General features: G+C 36.9%; 7 protein-coding genes and 1 pseudogene across 8 annotated transcripts; 4 read left to right on the top strand and 4 right to left on the bottom strand.

The window, feature by feature from the left end:
* Positions 1-1,298: 1,298 nt before the first annotated feature.
* On the top strand, positions 1,299-2,649 carry LOC105163962 (pyridoxal 5'-phosphate synthase-like subunit PDX1.2). The gene has a single exon (XM_011082502.3). The coding sequence runs from the start codon at positions 1,299-1,301 to the stop codon at positions 2,484-2,486; it is 1,188 nt and encodes a 395-aa protein (XP_011080804.2). The 3' UTR covers positions 2,487-2,649.
* A 544-nt stretch (positions 2,650-3,193) lies between these two features.
* LOC148789494 (uncharacterized) lies at positions 3,194-4,056 on the bottom strand (annotated as a pseudogene).
* A 1,363-nt stretch (positions 4,057-5,419) lies between these two features.
* LOC105163950 (large ribosomal subunit protein eL37x) lies at positions 5,420-6,743 on the bottom strand. The gene is made up of 4 exons (XM_011082491.3): positions 6,610-6,743; positions 6,342-6,477; positions 5,780-5,881; positions 5,420-5,678 (listed from the first exon to the last, which is right to left on the bottom strand). Exons 1-4 carry the CDS (start codon positions 6,610-6,612, stop codon positions 5,632-5,634), a joined length of 288 nt encoding a protein of 95 aa, XP_011080793.1. The 5' UTR covers positions 6,613-6,743; the 3' UTR covers positions 5,420-5,631.
* Positions 6,744-8,298: 1,555 nt separating this feature from the next.
* Positions 8,299-9,253, top strand: LOC148789493 (uncharacterized). The gene has a single exon (XM_088884107.1). The coding sequence runs from the start codon at positions 8,580-8,582 to the stop codon at positions 9,114-9,116; it is 537 nt and encodes a 178-aa protein (XP_088740233.1). The 5' UTR covers positions 8,299-8,579; the 3' UTR covers positions 9,117-9,253.
* Positions 9,254-10,183: 930 nt separating this feature from the next.
* On the top strand, positions 10,184-11,209 carry LOC105163933 (dynein light chain 1, cytoplasmic). Its single transcript, XM_011082472.3, has 2 exons — positions 10,184-10,704; positions 10,836-11,209. The coding sequence occupies exons 1-2, from the start codon at positions 10,567-10,569 to the stop codon at positions 10,992-10,994; spliced, it is 297 nt and encodes a 98-aa protein (XP_011080774.1). The 5' UTR covers positions 10,184-10,566; the 3' UTR covers positions 10,995-11,209.
* A 58-nt stretch (positions 11,210-11,267) lies between these two features.
* On the bottom strand, positions 11,268-12,624 carry LOC105163940 (hydroxyphenylpyruvate reductase). Its single transcript, XM_011082481.3, has 2 exons — positions 12,106-12,624; positions 11,268-11,889 (listed from the first exon to the last, which is right to left on the bottom strand). The coding sequence occupies exons 1-2, from the start codon at positions 12,571-12,573 to the stop codon at positions 11,371-11,373; spliced, it is 987 nt and encodes a 328-aa protein (XP_011080783.1). The 5' UTR covers positions 12,574-12,624; the 3' UTR covers positions 11,268-11,370.
* A 1,638-nt stretch (positions 12,625-14,262) lies between these two features.
* LOC105164652 (rop guanine nucleotide exchange factor 12) lies at positions 14,263-17,046 on the top strand. Of its 2 annotated transcripts, XM_020694743.2 has the most exons (7): positions 14,263-14,627; positions 14,914-15,030; positions 15,282-15,436; positions 15,519-15,593; positions 15,691-15,957; positions 16,050-16,370; positions 16,457-17,046. In XM_020694743.2, the coding sequence occupies exons 1-7, from the start codon at positions 14,354-14,356 to the stop codon at positions 16,862-16,864; spliced, it is 1,617 nt and encodes a 538-aa protein (XP_020550402.2). In that variant the 5' UTR covers positions 14,263-14,353; the 3' UTR covers positions 16,865-17,046. The 2 variants fall into 2 exon arrangements, with proteins under 2 accessions (XP_020550402.2, XP_088737283.1); XM_088881157.1 differs by having other exon boundaries at positions 14,391-14,627; positions 14,914-15,436.
* A 582-nt stretch (positions 17,047-17,628) lies between these two features.
* On the bottom strand, positions 17,629-19,145 carry LOC105163925 (photosystem I reaction center subunit VI, chloroplastic). Its single transcript, XM_011082461.3, has 3 exons — positions 18,984-19,145; positions 18,671-18,797; positions 17,629-17,942 (listed from the first exon to the last, which is right to left on the bottom strand). Exons 1-3 carry the CDS (start codon positions 19,097-19,099, stop codon positions 17,763-17,765), a joined length of 423 nt encoding a protein of 140 aa, XP_011080763.1. The 5' UTR covers positions 19,100-19,145; the 3' UTR covers positions 17,629-17,762.
* Positions 19,146-19,433: the final 288 nt, after the last annotated feature.

The following is a 19,433-nucleotide window of genomic DNA, read 5'->3' as shown; positions in this document are numbered from 1 at the left end:
AGATATGTGGGTCAAGTCCAATTTTCTATAATAAAGAGATGTTATATTTCTTGAAAACCACATCCAATACTGAAGGCAGAAGCACTCTCTCATCTATACTTTTTATTGAGATTTAAAGTGTAATTTTTTCTTAAATACATAAAATAAAAATTTAAATTATACACACACACGGTTTGATGTTAGCTTATATTATACCTATTAAGATGATATTTTGAAAGGGAAATATAAATTGAGAAATGAAAACGAGGTATCCTTATTTTGAGTATTTGATTAAATCAACAATAGCATAAATCTGAATTAAATGATAATTAAAAAAAATCAAGATTAATTATAGATGGTTTATGTAAGCTGTTTACTTTGGATGATAACTTATTTTTATTGGCGAAATGACATGTATACCCCTCTTGGCTAACGCTAGATCTCAATTTTATCCTTAAAACTCGTCAGCCTCTTTTCTCTCAATAATGTACCTCCCTTCTCTGTTGCACACACGAAAACACATATTACTATATAATATATATATATATATGTATATATGAATAGTTCATACATTATACATATTTATTTATTATAATAAAATAATTACATTTTCATCTTCAAAATTGTGGATGCAAAAGGAGGCCATGGGGTCGGCGACGTGCAAACCATATCCTTAATTCTTTATACAATCTTTTCTATTATTTTTTATAATTATAATGTTTTTGTATTCTTTGTCATATTTAAATTTCAAAAAGTATTGCCGGATTTAAATCAAATATTATAATAAGAAATCACTATGAAATGGTCGTACTTTAATTTTTAAGCAAGCTATCCTGGATTAACATTTTTCTTATTATTCATTGGGAATTTGGAGAATAATTAGAGATTTACATCATGAAACCTTATCTATATAAATATCAAAGAAAAGTGAGAATTTTATAAAATAATTCATCAAATTATAATTTTACTAGACCAAATATATTTAGTTTTTTCTTAATTTAATTTAGCTTCCATGCTCAAATATTCATGTAAATTATTTTAAATATTATATTAAAATTGAAAAGAAAAAATGTGAAATTGATTAAAAAAATAAACAAAAAATATAAAAATTGAGACATAAAAAAATACTTAATTTGCAGAAAAAATTAAAAAAATTATTAAAATACGGAATTCTATAAATATATATATATATATAATATGTGAATTGAATTTAGATTTTAAGAGTGTGTATAAATATTTTTCTTTTTTAAAAAAAAGAAAAAATAGATTGTAGTAAATACATTTGAAGAATACAGTTTTCCACTATTAGTATGTAAGTAATGAAACAAAGCCGGAGGGCGTGTTTGGCTTTCATCAATTTTGAACTTCCAGTGGTTTGCGGTTTGATTCCTCTTGGAACAGAGGGTTTCGTCTCCGGAATTCGTAGAACATTCTACATTCTCCATTCCCCAAGAATCTTCTGGAACCCATCAACACTCCACCGCCCCAATATACCCTGCCATCTTCTATATTCTTCTCATATTATCAGAAGCAATTCGATTCGAGTTCTACTGTTGATTTCAAGTATACTGATCTACTCTGTTTCAGAAATGGCCGACGACAATGCTGTCACGCTCTACAGCAGCGCCGCCATCACCGACGCCAAGAAGAACCCGTTCTCCATTAAAGTCGCCATGGCCCAGATGCTCCGAGGCGGCGCCATTGTGGAGGTTACGAGTCTAGACCAAGCCAAGATCGCAGAATCAGCTGGTGCGTGTTGCGTTATCGTCTCTGATCCGCGAAGAGCCGGTATTTCCCGGATGCCGGATCCTTCTCTGATTAAAGAAATCAAGCAAGCGTTGTCGATTCCCGTAATGGCGAAAGCCCGGGTAGGACATTTCGTCGAGGCCCAGATTTTGGAATCAATCGGCGTCGATTACATCGACGAGAGTGAGGCTTTGGCGATTGCGGATGAGGATCATTTTATCAATAAGCATAATTTCCGGGTGACGTTTGTTTGTGGGTGCCACGACCTGGGAGAGGCGTTGAGGAGGGTGAGAGAGGGGGCGGCGTTGATACGGACCCAAGGTGATTTGAAGGGATCGGGAAATGTGATGGAAGCTGTGCGCTATGTGCGGAAAGTTATGGGCGAGATCAGGGTTTTGAACAACATGGACGAGGATGAGGTTTTCGCATTTTCCAAGCGAATTCAAGCGCCTTATGATATCGTGGCGCAGACGAAGCAAATGGGGAGGCTGCCTGTGGTGCATTTCGCAGCTGGAGGAATTGTGACGCCTGCTGATGCCGCATTGATGATGCAATTGGGATGTGATGGGGTGTTCTTGGGACCAGAGGTTTTTGATTGTCTGGATCCATATAAGAAGGTTCGGGCTATTGTACAGGCTGTTAGGAATTATAACGACCCGATGGAGTTGGCAGAGGCGAGTAGTGGTTTGGAGGATGCTATGGCAGGGTTGAATCTGAATGAGAGACAGGTCGAGCCGTTTGGTGATGGAGGTCGTTACTGACTTGTTTGATGAGTGTTTTGCCACCTGCTCTGTATCATTCTTGTTTTTGAGGATGAAGGAATGATGTAGCATAATGTTGTGTTTCAAGGCTGTCATGTTTGATTGTTGTTTTTTGTCTTTACACTGAACTAATAAGAGCTAATGATCTTGTACCCCTTTTCAATTGATAGTTGAACTGAAATAAGGATAGTTAGATGTAGTCAACTTTGTATGAGCATTGTGAGACTTTGTTGGGATCAAATGAATTGAGTTGCTTTTTGTTACAAGTGGAGAAGCTAAAATTCATTATTCTGGTATTCTATTCTTTTAACATCATTTGGAAGATTGACTTTTGTCATTGATTCCGGTCTTGATACAAGTCGGAACTTGAAGAAGAATGCTGGGAGTTTTTTCTTCGGCAACTTTTGGCTGCATGAGAGAACGTCCTCCAGGTATCTTTTATCGCTGTGTGTATTTGCATTTGGAAGCAAGCATAGCGTAGAGCTTCACAGTTACCAAGATGATAGCTAGGAACAATTGAATCATTGGCTAACGATGGTAAGGCGAAAAAGAAATATGAACGTGCATCTTTTTCTTTCCGTATTGATTTCACAGTTGAAACGAAGTTCTCTGATTTCAGCTTAGGAGATACAAGTTATATGATTTACAATATCTTTTTGAACTCTTACCTAGATTTTAATGTTCATGTAACTCTTTTTCTTATGCTTGCCTGTATGATGTTATTCTGATCAAGGGAAACCAAGAAAGTGACACCTGAGTATGTACTACCACTCAAATGAAAGAAATGTACCTACAAGTTTCCTCCTTTGGATCTTTATTGTCATTCTGTCTCTTGGTTAATCACATCAAAGTAATGGGATGGTTCATGGTTGTTAAATTGACTCTGCATTGCCTGAGGCTGATTTCCTTGTCGAACTGTTTCTTCCTCTTGAGGATTAGAGAAGATGGAGTTCTGATACAAGTCCATGAAAAATTTGCCAACAATTCCGAGATAACCCAGACAGGTGAGGGAGGTGTAGTAATAGACTACGCCTTTGTATTCCCAGCATGATCTACATTCATCAATTCCAAATCCTTGATCTTTTTGTAGCCAACTAGAGCTTTTACTTGCCTGCTTCTTTTCTTTCAAGTCCTCTAATCCATTGGAGAACACTTGTGGAGTTTCTACTTCATTCTTTTCTTTGTTCTTCTGCTTTGAGTAGCCCTTCCTTTTCATTCACTACCTCACTAGAATCATATTGTTTGGAGAAATTTCTGTAGAAATTATCCAATCCAGCTCCAGCAACTTGTGACTCATCTTCTTGCTACCAGAGAAAATGGGATTGGGAAAAGCTTTTCTAGCCAGGTTTTGGTACCCTCTTGAAAGAAAGTAGATCATGTCTCTGAGAGTTTTCTTATAGAATCTGCTGGCCTTTAAAAAGGTTTCTTCCATCTTTATATGCCCATCTGCTGTTACCTACCACTCCTGATTTGATCTGGAGAGGAAATTTGGAGTAGCTATGTCTATCAATGATAAGATTTTTCACACAAATCTATTCTTAGTCAGTACTAGCAAATTCATCCTACTACTTCAAAAGTTCAACTCAATTTACGACCTGGGTAAGAAATGACATGGGATTTTAATGTGTAAGAGAACAAAAGTAGCTATCAATCTGCTTCTGCTACTTTATGGGTTGTTTTCTTACACAAGCACCGGTCAACACTGTACACTTCATTCTTGCATTTGTTCTGTTATCTGGTTGCAGACAGCATTTTGCATGTTTTGTACAATGTGTGGGCTCACAGTTAAGAGATTACTATTGGTCTGCATTTACAATCATCCATGTACAGGAAGCGAATCTGATCACGAGTAATTAGAGACTCAAACATGCATGTGTAGTACTCTTTCTCGAGTTCACAGGCATCATATTGAGGAAGAGCAAAAGAGAAGGAGATGAACCCAAATGCTTTTGTGTCTTTCTTATCAGATTAAGGTAGTCTACAACCTGGATTGGGAGTGTGCTGATCCTGCCAGATTCCCTGGTCACGAAACCTACCTTTTGTCAGGGTCCTTGATTCTGTTAAAACTCATGGGTAGGATCAATGCAGTTTGAGAAAGGGTTTGTCTTCTGGTTTCTTTAGAATGATGTCAACAGTACATCGGGACTCTGATGTACGCTGATTATTTCTTCACCAAATTTGCAGTACTCTTCATGCAGTTAAAGAGACTATTTTTAGTTCACATCTCTCAACATAAACATCCAAAGCGTGCAGAATTAGAAAATTAAACTGCACAATCTTAACAGAGATAAACCTCCGTCACTACGAACGCCCCCCGATCAGTGCAATGGAATGTAATATGTGTTTATGTAGCTATTGGGCAAAAAGCATCTTCTGTGGCTCAGGTAGTAACTAGTTTACAGGAAAGGGGAGCGATGGAATACCACTACAAGCTGAACATACTTTAGGCCCCTGCACCTGTAACATTTTCATCTCGAGCTTGACCAATGTGCAAACGTATATTCACTCTCTACCACCTCTGTCGAATAAATTGAATGACCCGATTTGGGCTGTAATCACAGGACTTGCTGGAAAGCTACTTCAGAATCAGCCATTGATAAAACAAGGAGAACAGGGTAGTAAATAAGGAGTACAAAAGGAAAAATAGCAGTAAGGTAGTTCTTTCCTGAGTTAAGCACATAACAATCACCACAAACACCCATTAAATTGACACCAATTTTCTCTATAGTACCAGAATTAATGTTAGAATTTTTAGGCTATTCTTGATGCACCAAGTTGTTAGCTTCCAGGATAACCAAAGGCAAATATGAGGATGCAAAGCAATTGTACAAAGCCATACTAACAAACTGGGAACTTAGACATTCGTTAATCATTGGCTTGAGGAAAGAAAATGCAAATTCGAAGAGTTGCATATATTCGAAGACAGTGCACAGTAAAGCAAATAATGGTCTTTCATCAATCTGTATTGAAGTGCGATTGGAGAACACAAACAAAACTGATAACTAAGTAGGCAGCGAGGTAAAAGGCTGTTCAAATCGATAACCATAAGAAAAATGACATTCCCAAAATTCAACTGTTCTTTGCTTTCACAACAGCAATAAAAGAAGTACAATAAAATCAAAACTACCCCCCAAAGTGAAGACCCTCAGGCAGAAGCAGCTGCTGCCTTCTTCCTTGGTGCAGCTTGAGTACCTAAATCCAACCAGATAAACCTCGTCAATATTTTTGCAAACAAAAATTTTCTGAAAAATCAAATCATCTATAAATATGGTAAATTACAGAATAGCTCAAACCTTCTCTAAAGTTGGTCTTGAATCTGCGGGGCACGTGGCGGAGGTACCTCATACGTCCAGTTCCGGTAGTCTTTCTACGGATGGCCTTCACACTCCAGTTGTCTGAAGTCCAACAATTGCACCATATTATTTCATTAATGAACTATCAAATAGATCAATGTAATAACACGACCATACAAGTAGAAGTAAGAATCAAAACATTTTATCATTTATTTGCAAAATTTGCACATTGGTAAGTTCAATCAATCAAGAAAAACAACCGAGCAGCGTACATCAGTTGAATAAAATTAAAGAAAAAGCATATCACAACATGAGCAAAGACAAGTCTAATAACTACAATTAACCTTCAAACTACAACTCACTTGTTCTAAAAACCAAAGAACAAGTCAATTTTAATGAATCGTGAACCCTAAGGAGCTCAAGTTCACTCAACCATACAAAGAAAAAGATTTCTTTTAAGATCAAGCTTGCATATATCACTAAAATCGATTATACAAGCTCAACGGTATATTGACTCAGATTATTACTTATCAATAAGGGGAATAAATGGAAAATGCCATACATGTCCTCTTCCGGGCAGCAGGGTAAGCGCAGGCGGCACAGCGGCTCTTCTGTAGATGGAAGCTGCGGCGGCCGCACCTGACACACAGTGTGTGTGTCTTGTTCCTCCTCTTCCCAAAGCTCCCAGTTCCCTTGCCCTGCAAACATCATGCATGTATACTCACATATCACACATGTATACACACATTACACACACATAGACGCATATAAATTCGTTCACAATTGAGACAGCCAAACAAGATCCACATCAACAGAGAGAATGAATTTACCATTGCTGCGAGGTTTCAGAAACCCTAGACCTTCTCGCTTTCCTGAGCTCTGTGGTTAAAGAGAGAGCAGCGGCGTCGCGGGGACTTTTATATGAAGAGAGCAACGAAATGAAGGAAAACAAAATGGGTTTTAGGGTTGGGTTTTGAGGAAAACTGGGCTGTAAGTGGGCCTTCTGTTTGTTTTGGGCAGTCGTATAATTATTGGGCCAATTCACCATCATTTGTTTTGCGGACAAAATATTTGGCCCAATAGGCTATATGAATTAATACAACTACCTTATATAAGCTTATTTATATTGAGCCCATGTGCTCACAACTTGTGAGTGACTGACTTATAATACTTGATTTAAGCGTATTTTACGATTTTTAAAATTGACGCTTATCAACTTAAGTTTTTGTTACAGTGTTTGCTTTTAAATAATTTAAATTGATTCAAGTTAAAAGTTAAGCAGCTTCGTTTTAATTTCTACAACTTATCAAATTCAGTCGTTTTTTCAAACACCACAACTTTAATTTTTTTTTTTCTCAAACACTCCAAGTTTTGACTATTGTTTAATTGACAACTTATTCCCACTACAAAAATATAAGTTACAAAACCCCATTTTACTAGAGATCAAGCTTAATTTCAAACGGGGCTGGCGAGATTACAATTTTACAAACTCAGTATATTCCAATGAGCTTTGTGAAATGGGACATTATTTGGTGATCAGGATTTTTAAGTAGGATATCATGATCAATTCAACTTGATCTAACCTTTTATTTATAAAACACAGTCATAAAATAGTGTAAAATGGAGGATAATTAATCAAAAATCCATATCCGTATTTGGAATAGAACGGGATGGATAAGATGAAATATGACTATTTTGCCCTTTAAACACAAATTTATAATTACAACGTCCTTCCTTATTTTTTAAAAAATTAAAAAGGTCAAGGAGAATTTTCAGTTACCTTAATCCAAATTGCTCATAGTTCTACCAACTAAAGTAAATTAATGTGTTATATATCACACTTAGACCATTCATTTAGGGCACCCCTACTCAGTTGGATTGGATTGATTAGAATGTGATGATCAAAAGTGTGTTTAGTATGCAATGTTTTCTTTACATCATTATATTAGAAATTACATCAGTATTAATTTTTTTTTTTATTTTATGTTTAGTGACACATCTTATATTGATGATAAAAGGCCGAAATGACAATAATATCTTGTATAATTCCAAACAATCAACATCAATGTGTTGTTGTGTCAAAGAAAAAAAAAGCTGACATGTCGTTAAATCAGCAAAGTTGTCATGAAATTTAATTCAAATTAAGGGACATTTTCAAGAAAAAGGCTTAATTTTGAGGATAAAATGGAGACGAAAATATTATTCAGAATACATTGAACCATTAGAATTGCTTAATCCCACAAAGCGGCCTCTAATTGCAATCAGAAAGAAATTCAAACTTGTACTGAGTCTTGATAAAAAAAAAAAAACAAGAATTGCATAAAAGGTAAATAAACAAAATCTAGAACATGATAATTCAGGATGTTATAGCTAATATGTCTAAGTAAATGGGTCCGTAGTATTAACAAGTACGTTTAATATAACAAATATTAGATATAGTAATAACTCATTTATCCCATGCATAAAATATAAACAAGCTCTTTGTGGTTTTGGAAATGTGGGAAACATATAATTTAGGGGCCAAAATATAATTCTACATCAAGTTGTGGGTTGAAATGGCAATACATAAATTTTCCTTCGAACTTGGCAGTGAAACGGCGCCGGCTTCAGCGCCAACCGACTCCGTGGAATTCAATTACGTTATCACCCCTTTTTTGCAGTTGCAATACGCCCTTACGCATGTTTTGAGTTAGGATCAAAAACGGAATTGCCCAAAATATTCTTCCTCATCACTATTTGGGATTTTCTCTTTCATATCAACGAATTTTTAAGGTGGAGTGATAATCATTCATCAGCTGATATGGAGGCTGCAGGGGAAGCAGAATTACTCCTCGAGATCAAGCCGCCGCGGCTGGAGGACGCCGGCCTCGAGGACTGCGCGTTGCCGCCGGGATCCATCAAAGAGGCGTTTCTGAAAGCCGCGTCCGCCGTCAGATCGATCATCAAAGCATCCGGCGATGGAGATGAAAGCGAAGGCCGATGCGTGGAAGATCCATGGGAAGAATCTTCCGACGCTCTCGTCGGGATAACCGAGGGGGTAAGCGGTCCTGCTGAAGACTGCGCCGGCGATAAAAGCAAGGGATTGACGGAGGCGCCTGGAGATAAGGTAGCGGTTGGCGGCGGAGATGATGGGGGAGCTAAAGTGGATGCGGTGGTGGGGACCGGTGTGCCGGAGGGCGACGAGGCTTGCGTCGATGGATTGCAAGGTTTAGGAATTGGTGAAAAGAGTAAGGGCATTTTGGGAAGGAAATTGGCGGGTGGGGGAGGTGACGTGGATGAAGATGAAGAGGACGGGTGTAAAGATAAACCAATTTTGGCGGAAGGTTATGGTGTGTGAAAAAACAATGACTGGGGAGTGTGGAATGTAATCTCGTACCCCTATTAGAATTAAATATATGTATATATATATATGTACATACAATTCTGTTTGACTGCAATTAGTCGGTTATTATATAGTATTAAACTATTTGTTCATATTTTTATTTTTAACTTTTAAAATAGTAATTAAGGTGAAAATTAATTGTTTATATCTATTCTTATGAAAATATATATATATATTTAATATTACAGTTTAATATAATATATTATTTTATTAATTTTTTTTACTTTTACATTAAAATTTATATAAAATTTAAAAAATATATTTTTTAAAATTGATAATATAAATAAAATTATATTATTGATGTCTTAGTCATATTAAATTATTTATTTAATTTAGGCCTAACTTATCTAAATCAAAATCAATGGATTTGGTAGTGGAAGGAAGATGGATAAGGTACAATATAGACCATCTTAGATGGCGTCAAGGTCAAGAGTTGAAGTAAATGATGATATTGGCAAAAATAAGTATATTCTTCATATTTTCTTAGTTATTTGGCATTCACAATATATATGTATATATCTATACATATATTAGGTAATAGTTTTATTATGGGTATACTATCTGTATTTTTATTTATTTTCAAGACGTAAGAAGTGTAAAAGAATAGTAGCAATATGAGGAAACTGTCATTTTAGCCTATGTCTGGAAAAATTGGAAAATCCTTGATACTATTAGATGCTCTGATTCAAATTAACCCACATAAATATTGAACTATATTTATCGTATAATTATACATAATTCAATTAAAGTGGTAATGACATAAAAGAAAATTCACAATGTATGATTAGTTAAATTAAATAAATAAGAATTTTGAAGCAAATGATATTGTATTTTCTGATTATTTTTGGAGCAAAAATTAAATAAATGCTCACAGCTGTAATTTAATAATCCCAACAACACCTAAAGTTGATATGATACTTGCAACAAATATCAATTTTGTCACTTTGTTTATTGGTCAATTGAGTTGCTCTTTTCCAAGCCAAATTACAACCAAAACTCCATGCTTACCCATGGATTATTCTAAGCCTCACCACCTTTATCTTTAACATCATTATCCTCTCACGGTCAGCAACAAAGGAGATTCTTCCAACGTAGAATAAGGTTAGAAGAAGTCCTTAAAAGTGAAGAGAAAAAGGACACAAAGAATCAGCCTAAAGTGCCAGCCCAACAATTCAACCTCAAGTCACTCCTCTACACATGGAGTACTCCTTTGTATTACACATATAAGCTTCCCAGAGGTGGAGTGGATAATCTGTGATCTGGGTTCAAACCTTCTTTGCTATTTTCTTTTTTTCCCTTTTAATTTTTCATTTTAGTGTCTGTTCTAGTTTATTTCTGGGTAGAAGAGCAAAATTTCTTTCTGGGCTCTCAAGATTTGAGGTTTAGGTTCAAGTTTAGTGGAGAGATGTTGGAAGGGAAAGCTTTGATAGATGATACTGATATGCCATTGAAGATGCAAATCCAAGCAATGGCTTCTGCTTCTCAAGCTCTGGATCTGTATGATGTTTTAGACTGTAAATCTATTGCTGCCCACATCAAGAAGGTGATGAAATGGTCATTCTCTTCTGTGTTAGTTTTTCTTTTAATTTTTGGGTAGAAATCCCTTTTGGGGTTTGGAGAGAGGAGTTTAATAATGAAGTTTGATTAGAAGTTGTGGTTTTGTATTTGATGCAGGATTTTGACACAAGATATGGAAATGGATGGCAGTGTGTGGTGGGATCTAACTTTGGGTGTTTCTTCACTCATACTAAAGGGAGTTTCATATACTTCACACTGGAGACTCTCAACTTTCTCATCTTTAAAGGAGCTTCTTCTCCTCCATCTTCTCCTTGATAAACAGTTTGTCAAGAAAGATGGAGGATTGGGAAACAAAGCATAGGGCTGTAAATATGAAGGTAAAAGTGGTACTAGGTTTTACATTATATATTGTGTTTTAGAGGGCCATTTTGCTAATTGCCTCTATTTCAATCTAAGTTTGTAACAAATATGATGTATTGGGCCGGTATGTCAATTGCTCAATAAGGTTTCAAGAACAGAAGTTCGGCTGAGGTTTGAACTGTTCACATAAAATATTTCTATGTATTCACAAAAGGAACAACCATGAGCTATAGAGAATTTCCACAAAGATTGCATTAGGCTTTCACATTGTACATGGAATAATCTCCAAGTTAGGAGAAAATAAGATAAATGAATAACTTGCAAGTGCTACTCAAACCACTGGAGTCAATAGTGGTTTCTTGAGGAAATGCAGTTCCAAGTTCGCAACGACAAGGTCAGCCATGGCCTTGCTGGTTTCGACAGTGTCAGTTCCAACATGAGGCAGCAGAACCACATTCTGCAGCCCGAAAAATGACTCATTTATATCAGGCTCATTCTCAAACACATCAAGTCCAGCCCCGGCTAATCGGCCTTCACGTAATGCGGAGATGAGTTTTGGTTCATCAATGAGAGGGCCTCGCCCGATGTTGATGAGAATCCCTTTTGGCCCCAATGCATCGATCACCTCCTGATTCACAATGTGCCTCGTTTCATTTGTCAAGGCGCATGCCACAACCAGGACTTCACAGTTAGCAGCCAAATCGACTGCGTTGGAATAGTATTTGTAGTTCGTATTCTGTTTCTTGGTTCTTGAATGGTAACTGATGCTGCAGCCAAATGCCTCAGCTCTCTTGGCTATTGCTGTTCCAATCCTGCCCAATCCAACTATGCCGATTGACTTACCACTAAACTGAAATGAATAAAAAATTCAACGAACAAGAAAACAGATTTTTCACAAAAAGGTGAAAGTAAAATGAAAATAACTGCTAACTTCATTTATCATTCAACTGAAAAATATTCAAATCCCACATGAGTGCACTCTAATACGACTGAAACAAAATCACAAACACATGGAGTGTACCTACAAAAAAACCATTCCACAATCAAATACTCCCAATTCACAAACCTTATTAGCCAACTCGAAGTCTCCATTTCTCCACTGCCCACTTCTCACAAACGCATCAGCATTGCAAATCTTCCTCAACGTCGCCAGCGCCAACCCAATAGCAACATCAGCTACATCGTCCGTCAGCACATCAGGAGTGTTGGTGACCCTAATCCCTCTTTCTCTACACTTATTCAAGTCGATTTTATCCAGACCCACGCTGTAACTGGCCACGACCTCGAGGCGTGGAAGCGCGTCGATCAGCTCCGCATCGGCGCCGACCTTGGTGTCGCCCACCACGGCCCTAATTGATTCCCCGAACCCAGCCAAGAATTGAGCTTTGGAATTGGATTCCCAGAGTCTGAAGAGCTTGAAGCGTTTCTCGAGTTCTCGCTCGAGGTAGGCGGACATTGAGCAAGTCATCAGCACGCCCACATTCTCCATTTCCGTTGATAGCACTCTCTCTGTTTCTGTCAAGCACATCTGCATTCATTCAGTCATATAAGGGACTGTTTGTTTAGGCATTTTAGGCTCACTGGTCTATGGGTAATATAATAACTGAGTATGGTAAACATGCATAATTTATTTCGTTAATTAAATTATATTTATGTTTTGTTATTAAAAAATAATTTATTCGTTAGTTAATTAAATTTTAAAAATATATCATTGGGGTTCAATTCATTGAATCTCAAAATTAAAAATAATTTTAATCTATATAAAAAATTCAAATCAAATTTAAATATTACCATGTCCTACTCAACTGAAGTCTGTATCCAAAGTACTTATTTTCTTCTATGAATAAAATGATCAGTAATACTATCCGATATATTAAAATATTAAAGTATAAAAAATTAAATAATTTCACAGCAAAATAAAAATTATTGTGAAATATAAAAAAATAGTTGAGTATATTAATAATTTCATAAGGAACATACAAAAACAATAAATTAGAGGAAATTCTTGTTTACTAACGAATAAAAAGTAATAAAAATTTTGTTTTATTTTTTTTATATAAAAGGAAATTGAGGAAAACAAAGACAGCTAATTTGGAAAATTGCTTGGTAGCTTGGATTGGAGCAGATCGTATATTGTACCTTTAATTTAATTTTGTCCCAAAAACAGAAAATAAAGACAACCCAGCTTGATTTTCAGTATCAGTCCGTGCCTAATTAAAATAATGTGTATATGGAAACAATTATTTATTTTTTTTAAAAAAATATACAGATACAATATTTTATGTACACGTTGAAACTTAAATCATACGATAGACGATTGGTTTAATAACGTCGTCCTTGTGATGTTGTACGCATATAAGCTATTAATTCTTTGATTATACATATTATTATCATAATGTGTTAATTCAACAATTCCAATTTCCCATGATGCACTACATTGAACTACCTTAGAATTGGTGTTTGGTAGGTTAAAAAATGAAAACTTCCGACTCGAATTTGATCTGAATTAGATGAAATATTTATATATTTGTTATGAGATTGATGCACAATTTAATAATAATATTTATTGTTTGATTGGTTTGATACAGCTGAAAATGAAAGTTTTTTGATTAGATAACCATAATTTCAACGTATTTTAAGATTCAAATGAATGAAAATGAACATAGATTCTTTCTGCAAATTGGAGCTTGTCACAAGCCTATCAATCGTTCATCCAAACTAATCCTAATCTTGGAATGTGTGTGAGAGAGAGAGAGAGAGGCCTAAAATGGCTCTTAATGATCTTCATTTGCCTACTCTATTTCATTAACCTTAAAATTAAGACAACCACCAATTTTTTTGTATTGGAAAAAAGAAAAAACAAACATCAAATGGAGAACTATTATTATTGTTTTTGAAAAGGAATGTAATAGAAAAATCAGACTTCTCTTCTCTTTGTCCAAAAATCCAACCAATGACCTGTCTTAATTCCTTCATTTCATTCTCCAACATGCACCCCACGTTCCTCCAACATTTCACGTCTCAACAAACCTAAGCAAAAACGAAACAAAGAAAGAACAAGAAGCTCTTTACCAACACAAAATTTTCCCTTCCCTTCTGCAAGAAAAAGAAAAAAAGATCAATCTTTCCAGAGAAATCTGTTTTCCTTTGCCTTCTCTTTTCCATCCAAGATTCTTGGGAGGGAAAACAATTTTCATCTTTTCCTCAATCCATCAGAGCCATTTTCCTACCTCTCTCCCTTGCTATGATCAGTTTTCCTCCCATTTTCCACCCCACAGCCACTTACATTTCCTCTTGAATCGTAAGAACGAAGAATGGTACGAGCCGTGGAGGATGAAAACGAAATACAGACATCCCCGCTCGGGGGAATGTCTGAAGATGGAGGACAAGAGACGAGGAGCATGAACAACGAGATCAATGGCCCGTTGTCACCCATGGACGATAGCAGGATACCATCAAGAAGCCATGATCTGCAATTGGAACAGCCAAGAATCGGATGTGCCCTTCAACGGACGGAAAATATCAAGTCCCCGTTAGCCAAAGATGGAAGCGCAGCCAACCCTCCTGCAAGAGAAAGGCAACATACAGGCAGGGACAAAAACAAATAAAGAATCTTTTTCTTACATTTATTTTCAGTTTCATAATGTTTGAAACATGAGGCAAACTTTTTCTTGATTTCATGATTTTGCAACGAAGTCCAAATGTTGAGTACGAATTTTGATCACAAAAGCTATTGTGTCTTCATATTCAAACTCTTTGTAGGAGGTCATCATGTAGATCAGAAACATAAACAGATGAAATTTTGTTGTTTAAGTATGAAACATGGAACTCTCGAGTTCAATGATGTTATTCGTTTCTGTTTACTGTGATCTAGATATGGAGTTGATGAAGGAAAAGTTTGCGAAGTTGCTCCTGGGCGAGGATATGTCCGGTGGAGGGAAAGGCGTTTCTTCTGCTTTGGCGTTATCGAATGCAATTACAAACTTAGCAGGTATCTGATATATTTCATTGCACAGCAGCATAGTATTGCTACAATTAAATTTCATTTCATTTATGTAATAGATGATGAGATTCTTGTTTTTCTTGTCTATCTCTGTTGTCTTAAGAGAACTGTGACGTTACAGGAGATAGTTGCTTCATGTTTTTTTCGTATTATTTTTGGTGTTTGTTTAGGTATATGTTGTCTCATGAGAAGAATTCCTATGGCTTTCCTTTATGATCTTCTCTTTTATTTGAGTTCAGCTTCTGTGTTTGGAGAACAGAGAAGATTAGAGCCGATGGCAGCAGATACGAAAGCAAGGTGGAAAAAAGAGATCGATTGGCTGTTATCCGTCACAGACCACATTGTTGAAATGGTTCCTTCAAAGCAAAGGTCAAAAGATGGAACCAATATGGAGGTCTCTCTCTCTCTCTCTCACTCATATTCATTTTATCAATGCTTTAAGAATTTTGAATTGACAAGCCTACATACTGTACCAGATTATGACAACAAGGCAGAGAACTGATCTCCACATGAACATCCCAGCACTGCGCAAGCTTGATACGATGCTTCTTGTAAGAGCATATTTCCTTTGATTCATGATCTTTTCTGGCTTTAAGGACTTGTCCTTTTAGTATCTAAACAAATTTTCATGTGCAAACACACGAACAGGATTGTCTGGACAACTTCAAAGACCAAAATGAGTTCTACTACACGTCAAAGAACGACAAGGATTCCGACAAAGAAAAGAGACAAGAGGACAAATGGTGGATTCCTGTTCCTAAAGTTCCCCCAAACGGTCTGTCCGAGGCTTCAAGGAAGTGGGTGCAATATCAGAAGGACTCTGTACACCAAGTACTGAAAGCAGCTATGGCGATAAATGCTCAGGTCCTGTCAGAAATGGAAATCCCAGAAAGCTACATAGAAGCTCTCCCCAAGGTACAAAAAGCAGACAGGCATTTCAGATTATAGGATTACTGGGTTAGAGAAGTTCAGACATATTCATCGTCCCCTATTTTTGTTTGTAACAGAATGGAAGAGCAAGCCTCGGAGATGCATTGTACAGGATTATTACAGACGAGTACTTTGATCCCGACTATTTTCTTTCATCGGTTGACTTATCGTCAGAGCACAAAATTCTTGACCTCAAGAATAAGCTTGAGGCGTCGGTTGTGATCTGGAAAAGGAAAATGACCGCTAAAGACAACAAGTCGTCTTGGGGTTCAGCTGTGAGTTTGGAGAAGAGAGAGATTTTTGAAGATAGAGCAGAGACTATTTTGCTGATATTGAAGCATCGGTTTCCAGGGCTTCCTCAATCTGACCTAGACATCAGCAAAATCCAGTGCAACCGAGTAAGAACTGCTCTATCTTGTCAATCATGTTCAACTTCTAAATCTATGATTTTGTACGAGAGATTCATGTTTTCTTGATCTTGCAGGATGTGGGGCAGGCAGTTCTGGAAAGCTATTCAAGGATTATAGAGAGTTTGGCGTTCACAGTCTTGTCAAGAATTGAGGACGTCATGCATGCCGACTCTATTGCTAGAAATCCAACAAATGCAGAACAGAAGAAGGCACCTATAAAAGAGCCGTCTCCTATCAAGACACCAGAGAAAACTCCAAATGATAAAGAAGAAAATACAGCACAAACACCAACTTCAATGACACTATTGGATTTTATGGGTTGGAACTTAGATAGCGGAGACACAGAGGCGAAGCAAGATGCGCAAGATGATGCCGAAACAAAGCACAGCAAAGCACCTAACATTGACACAAACAAGAAAACGACCTACATAGATAGGCTAGAGAACTTAGGCGGTTTAAGAAGTCCAACAGCACGCGACTAGTTATTATTCTATTGCAGAAGAACTCACCAAGAGTACAAAAACTTAGCCTTTTGATGTATATAAAAAAGGGTCAAATCTTGGAGGTTTTGATCGAGTTCTAGTTCTCGTTTTTGTAGATAGGAAGAGTTAGTAGATTAAATTGGATTTTGAGTACCTTATAGATGTCCAACAAGTCATATTTATGACTCTTACCTTTAAGGATTACTTTGTAGTAGCTCATTCTACTTAGAACGGAACTCTTGGCTTCTTGCTTGTCACACTTCAAAGTATCTCTGACATTGCAGCAGGCATATGAGTTTCTACTTTCCATGTTTGAAGAGAGTAAGGATATGTGGTTTAGCTTATCTCGAAATGTTTTTTGTGTACATGGTCGACCTATTTATTAGTAAATCATAAGACAAATTATGAACTTGTGCAGAAACAAGAAGGGAAAAAACAAATGAATGCACAAATTTTTACTTGTTTGAGAATGTTCCTATGTTTACAACTACTCAAGGTTTCTTTTGGGATAAGATTACGTGCAATTACAATAGATGGCCTCTAATCAGCTATATCAAAAGCTTGTAAACCTAGGAAAATCACATCTTTGCGTCTAGCGATAAAGTGGATAAGCAATGAGTGGGCCAAATTGTACGGTGTTATTAGATGACATTCTGAGAACTTATTAAGCAAGCATGAGTATCTCACTGGACGAGTAACACTAAGAAAGATGATTGAAATGTAAAAACATGCAGCACTTCAGCTTAGTCCACCAAACAGCAACGAGCCCAAAATAAACTTCTGATTGAAGACGTGGTAATTATTACAGTGTCACAAGAAGGATAGGTTATACTTACAAGGCTGTCGGAATGATACATCAAACACAGTTAACGTATGGAAACACATAAACTCCAAGAAATTAGATTTTGCCACGAGGCCCCGGCTTCGGTGGAAGTTGAGGACCCTTGACAATTGGTAGAACATCTCCGGTTGCTTGGGAGCTGACGTAGGCAAGAGTTGAGCCGCCTCCCAATATCAAGAATTTGAGCAATAGACCTCTCTTGGTGAATGGAGCAGCAAAAGTCTCGAAGAACTTGCTCTGCGAGTATGAACGGATATTCAGAACAAACTCCACAGCCACAATAATGAATCTATTGGTGAGTTTAAAAAACAACAAAAAGAGCTACTGAATTAGTTTCGATTGAAACTCTGGGTGATGGTACTGAGAATCATTCTATGCTTAAGCATTTCATTCGTCATTACTACATTTCACTTCTTATTCTCTAGTGTTAGACAGTTGCGAACGCTTTCTGAATCATCAGTTCTTGATATTTGCGATGCTACTATATCGAGAAAGGGATCATTGTACATTAGAAAAAGCGCAAGATATGAGTAAGAACCAGTGAGGAGCAATCTTGACCTGAAACGAGTAAGTCAAACTATTGCCTCGACCGACACCCTGTTTAAAATGTACCTAGTTTTTGCAGCAAAAGCAACATTGTACTAACCTATTCACTTATATCTAATCAAATTCCTTACAACCAAATCCATTCAACAAAATCCCCTGACAGTCATGGCCCCTATACGTCTATAATCGAGTAGTATCTTCTTGATATCTATCATAAACATAAAGATCAGCCAACTCAAAGTTACTGCCGAATTGACTACGTCATTACACATAAAAACACGGAAGAACTCAGTTTCAAGGACTAAGATATATGGCAATACAGAGAGCAAACACAGACCTACACACAAAACGTCATCGAAAAAGAACTGAAAAATGAATTAGAAAAAAAAATAAAAAATCAAAAGAATCATAATGTAGACCTGAAGGGGATTGTATGGTGAAGGTGCATCAGATCCATACAAGTCCCATTGTCCCGTCGTGTTGCCGATATCCTCCAAATCAAAGTACACACTCTTGTCACCATATTTGGCAACCACTGCAGCAGCCCTACACAATATTTACTCAATTACTAAGAATATACACACAAACTGCAAAACTGACTCCAAGACCTCCTCATTGCATATGTTTTACTTCAAATTAATTGATCCCTCTTCTGATTTAAAGCCCAAATCTCAGAGAATCACTTCCGAATCCATTTCCAAACCTGGATTAACGTATTCTTGAAAAAATCACCTGTAGTTAGTGGGCTTGGAGCTGACACGAGAAGGTTTGAGATGGAGCTTAGTACCGGCAAGCGAGCAGCCGGCGATGGTGGGATGGAGGGCGGCAAAGGTGGCGATTGAAGCCATTTTGGGAGTAGCGTGTGCAGCTTCAAGAAGATCCTAACGGACAACAACTGCTCAGATTCTTATTTGGCAAGTTCATTGTATTTGATTGGATATCGGGCTGCCACGTGGAAATCTCATTTTCTGAACAGATATGGGATGGCTTCTTACAGGTGGCACGTGGGTTCAAGTTGGATAAGCTTATCCCTTTTATTTTTCCTTGTTTTTCTTGTTTCCGCCCCCTTTAAAGGTTTTGGTGGTATTATACGCAACTACAGGATGTGAATTTGGGCTGCGGTAGATGAGCCCAAAATACATAAATGGGTTTAGTAAAGCCCATATCCTCAGTTCTGAATGG

Source organism: Sesamum indicum, linkage group LG1 (genome assembly GCF_026168435.1).
Source record: "Sesamum indicum cultivar Baizhima isolate 11 linkage group LG1, ASM2616843v1, whole genome shotgun sequence".
Lineage (NCBI taxonomy): Eukaryota > Viridiplantae > Streptophyta > Magnoliopsida > Lamiales > Pedaliaceae > Sesamum > Sesamum indicum.
This window is presented reverse-complemented; position numbering and strand designations above follow the sequence as displayed.

What these genes read in the sequence shown, in the direction of transcription:
- LOC105163940 (XM_011082481.3), bottom strand. Translation starts at nt 12,573, where the DNA reads ATGCAGATGTGCTTGACAGAAACAGAGAGAGTGCTATCAACGGAAATG. An exon ending in ACTTCGAGTTGGCTAATAAG is followed by an intron (nt 11,890 to 12,105) that starts GTTTGTGAATTG and finishes TATTCATTTCAG; the next exon opens with TTTAGTGGTAAGTCAATCGG.
- LOC105163962 (XM_011082502.3), top strand. Translation starts at nt 1,299, where the DNA reads ATGAAACAAAGCCGGAGGGCGTGTTTGGCTTTCATCAATTTTGAACTT.
- LOC148789493 (XM_088884107.1), top strand. Translation starts at nt 8,580, where the DNA reads ATGGAGGCTGCAGGGGAAGCAGAATTACTCCTCGAGATCAAGCCGCCG.
- LOC105163925 (XM_011082461.3), bottom strand. Translation starts at nt 19,099, where the DNA reads ATGGCTTCAATCGCCACCTTTGCCGCCCTCCATCCCACCATCGCCGGC. An exon ending in TCCAAGCCCACTAACTACAG is followed by an intron (nt 18,798 to 18,983) that starts GTGATTTTTTCA and finishes AATATTGTGTAG; the next exon opens with GGCTGCTGCAGTGGTTGCCA. An exon ending in CACCATACAATCCCCTTCAG is followed by an intron (nt 17,943 to 18,670) that starts GTCTACATTATG and finishes TCATACTCGCAG; the next exon opens with AGCAAGTTCTTCGAGACTTT.
- LOC105163933 (XM_011082472.3), top strand. Translation starts at nt 10,567, where the DNA reads ATGTTGGAAGGGAAAGCTTTGATAGATGATACTGATATGCCATTGAAG. An exon ending in TTGCTGCCCACATCAAGAAG is followed by an intron (nt 10,705 to 10,835) that starts GTGATGAAATGG and finishes TATTTGATGCAG; the next exon opens with GATTTTGACACAAGATATGG.
- LOC105163950 (XM_011082491.3), bottom strand. An exon ending in TGCTGCCCGGAAGAGGACAT is followed by an intron (nt 5,882 to 6,341) that starts GTATGGCATTTT and finishes GTTGGACTTCAG; the next exon opens with ACAACTGGAGTGTGAAGGCC. An exon ending in CAAGACCAACTTTAGAGAAG is followed by an intron (nt 5,679 to 5,779) that starts GTTTGAGCTATT and finishes GGTTGGATTTAG; the next exon opens with GTACTCAAGCTGCACCAAGG.
- LOC105164652 (XM_088881157.1), top strand. Translation starts at nt 14,536, where the DNA reads ATGTGCCCTTCAACGGACGGAAAATATCAAGTCCCCGTTAGCCAAAGA. An exon ending in ACATAGAAGCTCTCCCCAAG is followed by an intron (nt 15,958 to 16,049) that starts GTACAAAAAGCA and finishes TGTTTGTAACAG; the next exon opens with AATGGAAGAGCAAGCCTCGG. An exon ending in GCAAAATCCAGTGCAACCGA is followed by an intron (nt 16,371 to 16,456) that starts GTAAGAACTGCT and finishes TTGATCTTGCAG; the next exon opens with GATGTGGGGCAGGCAGTTCT.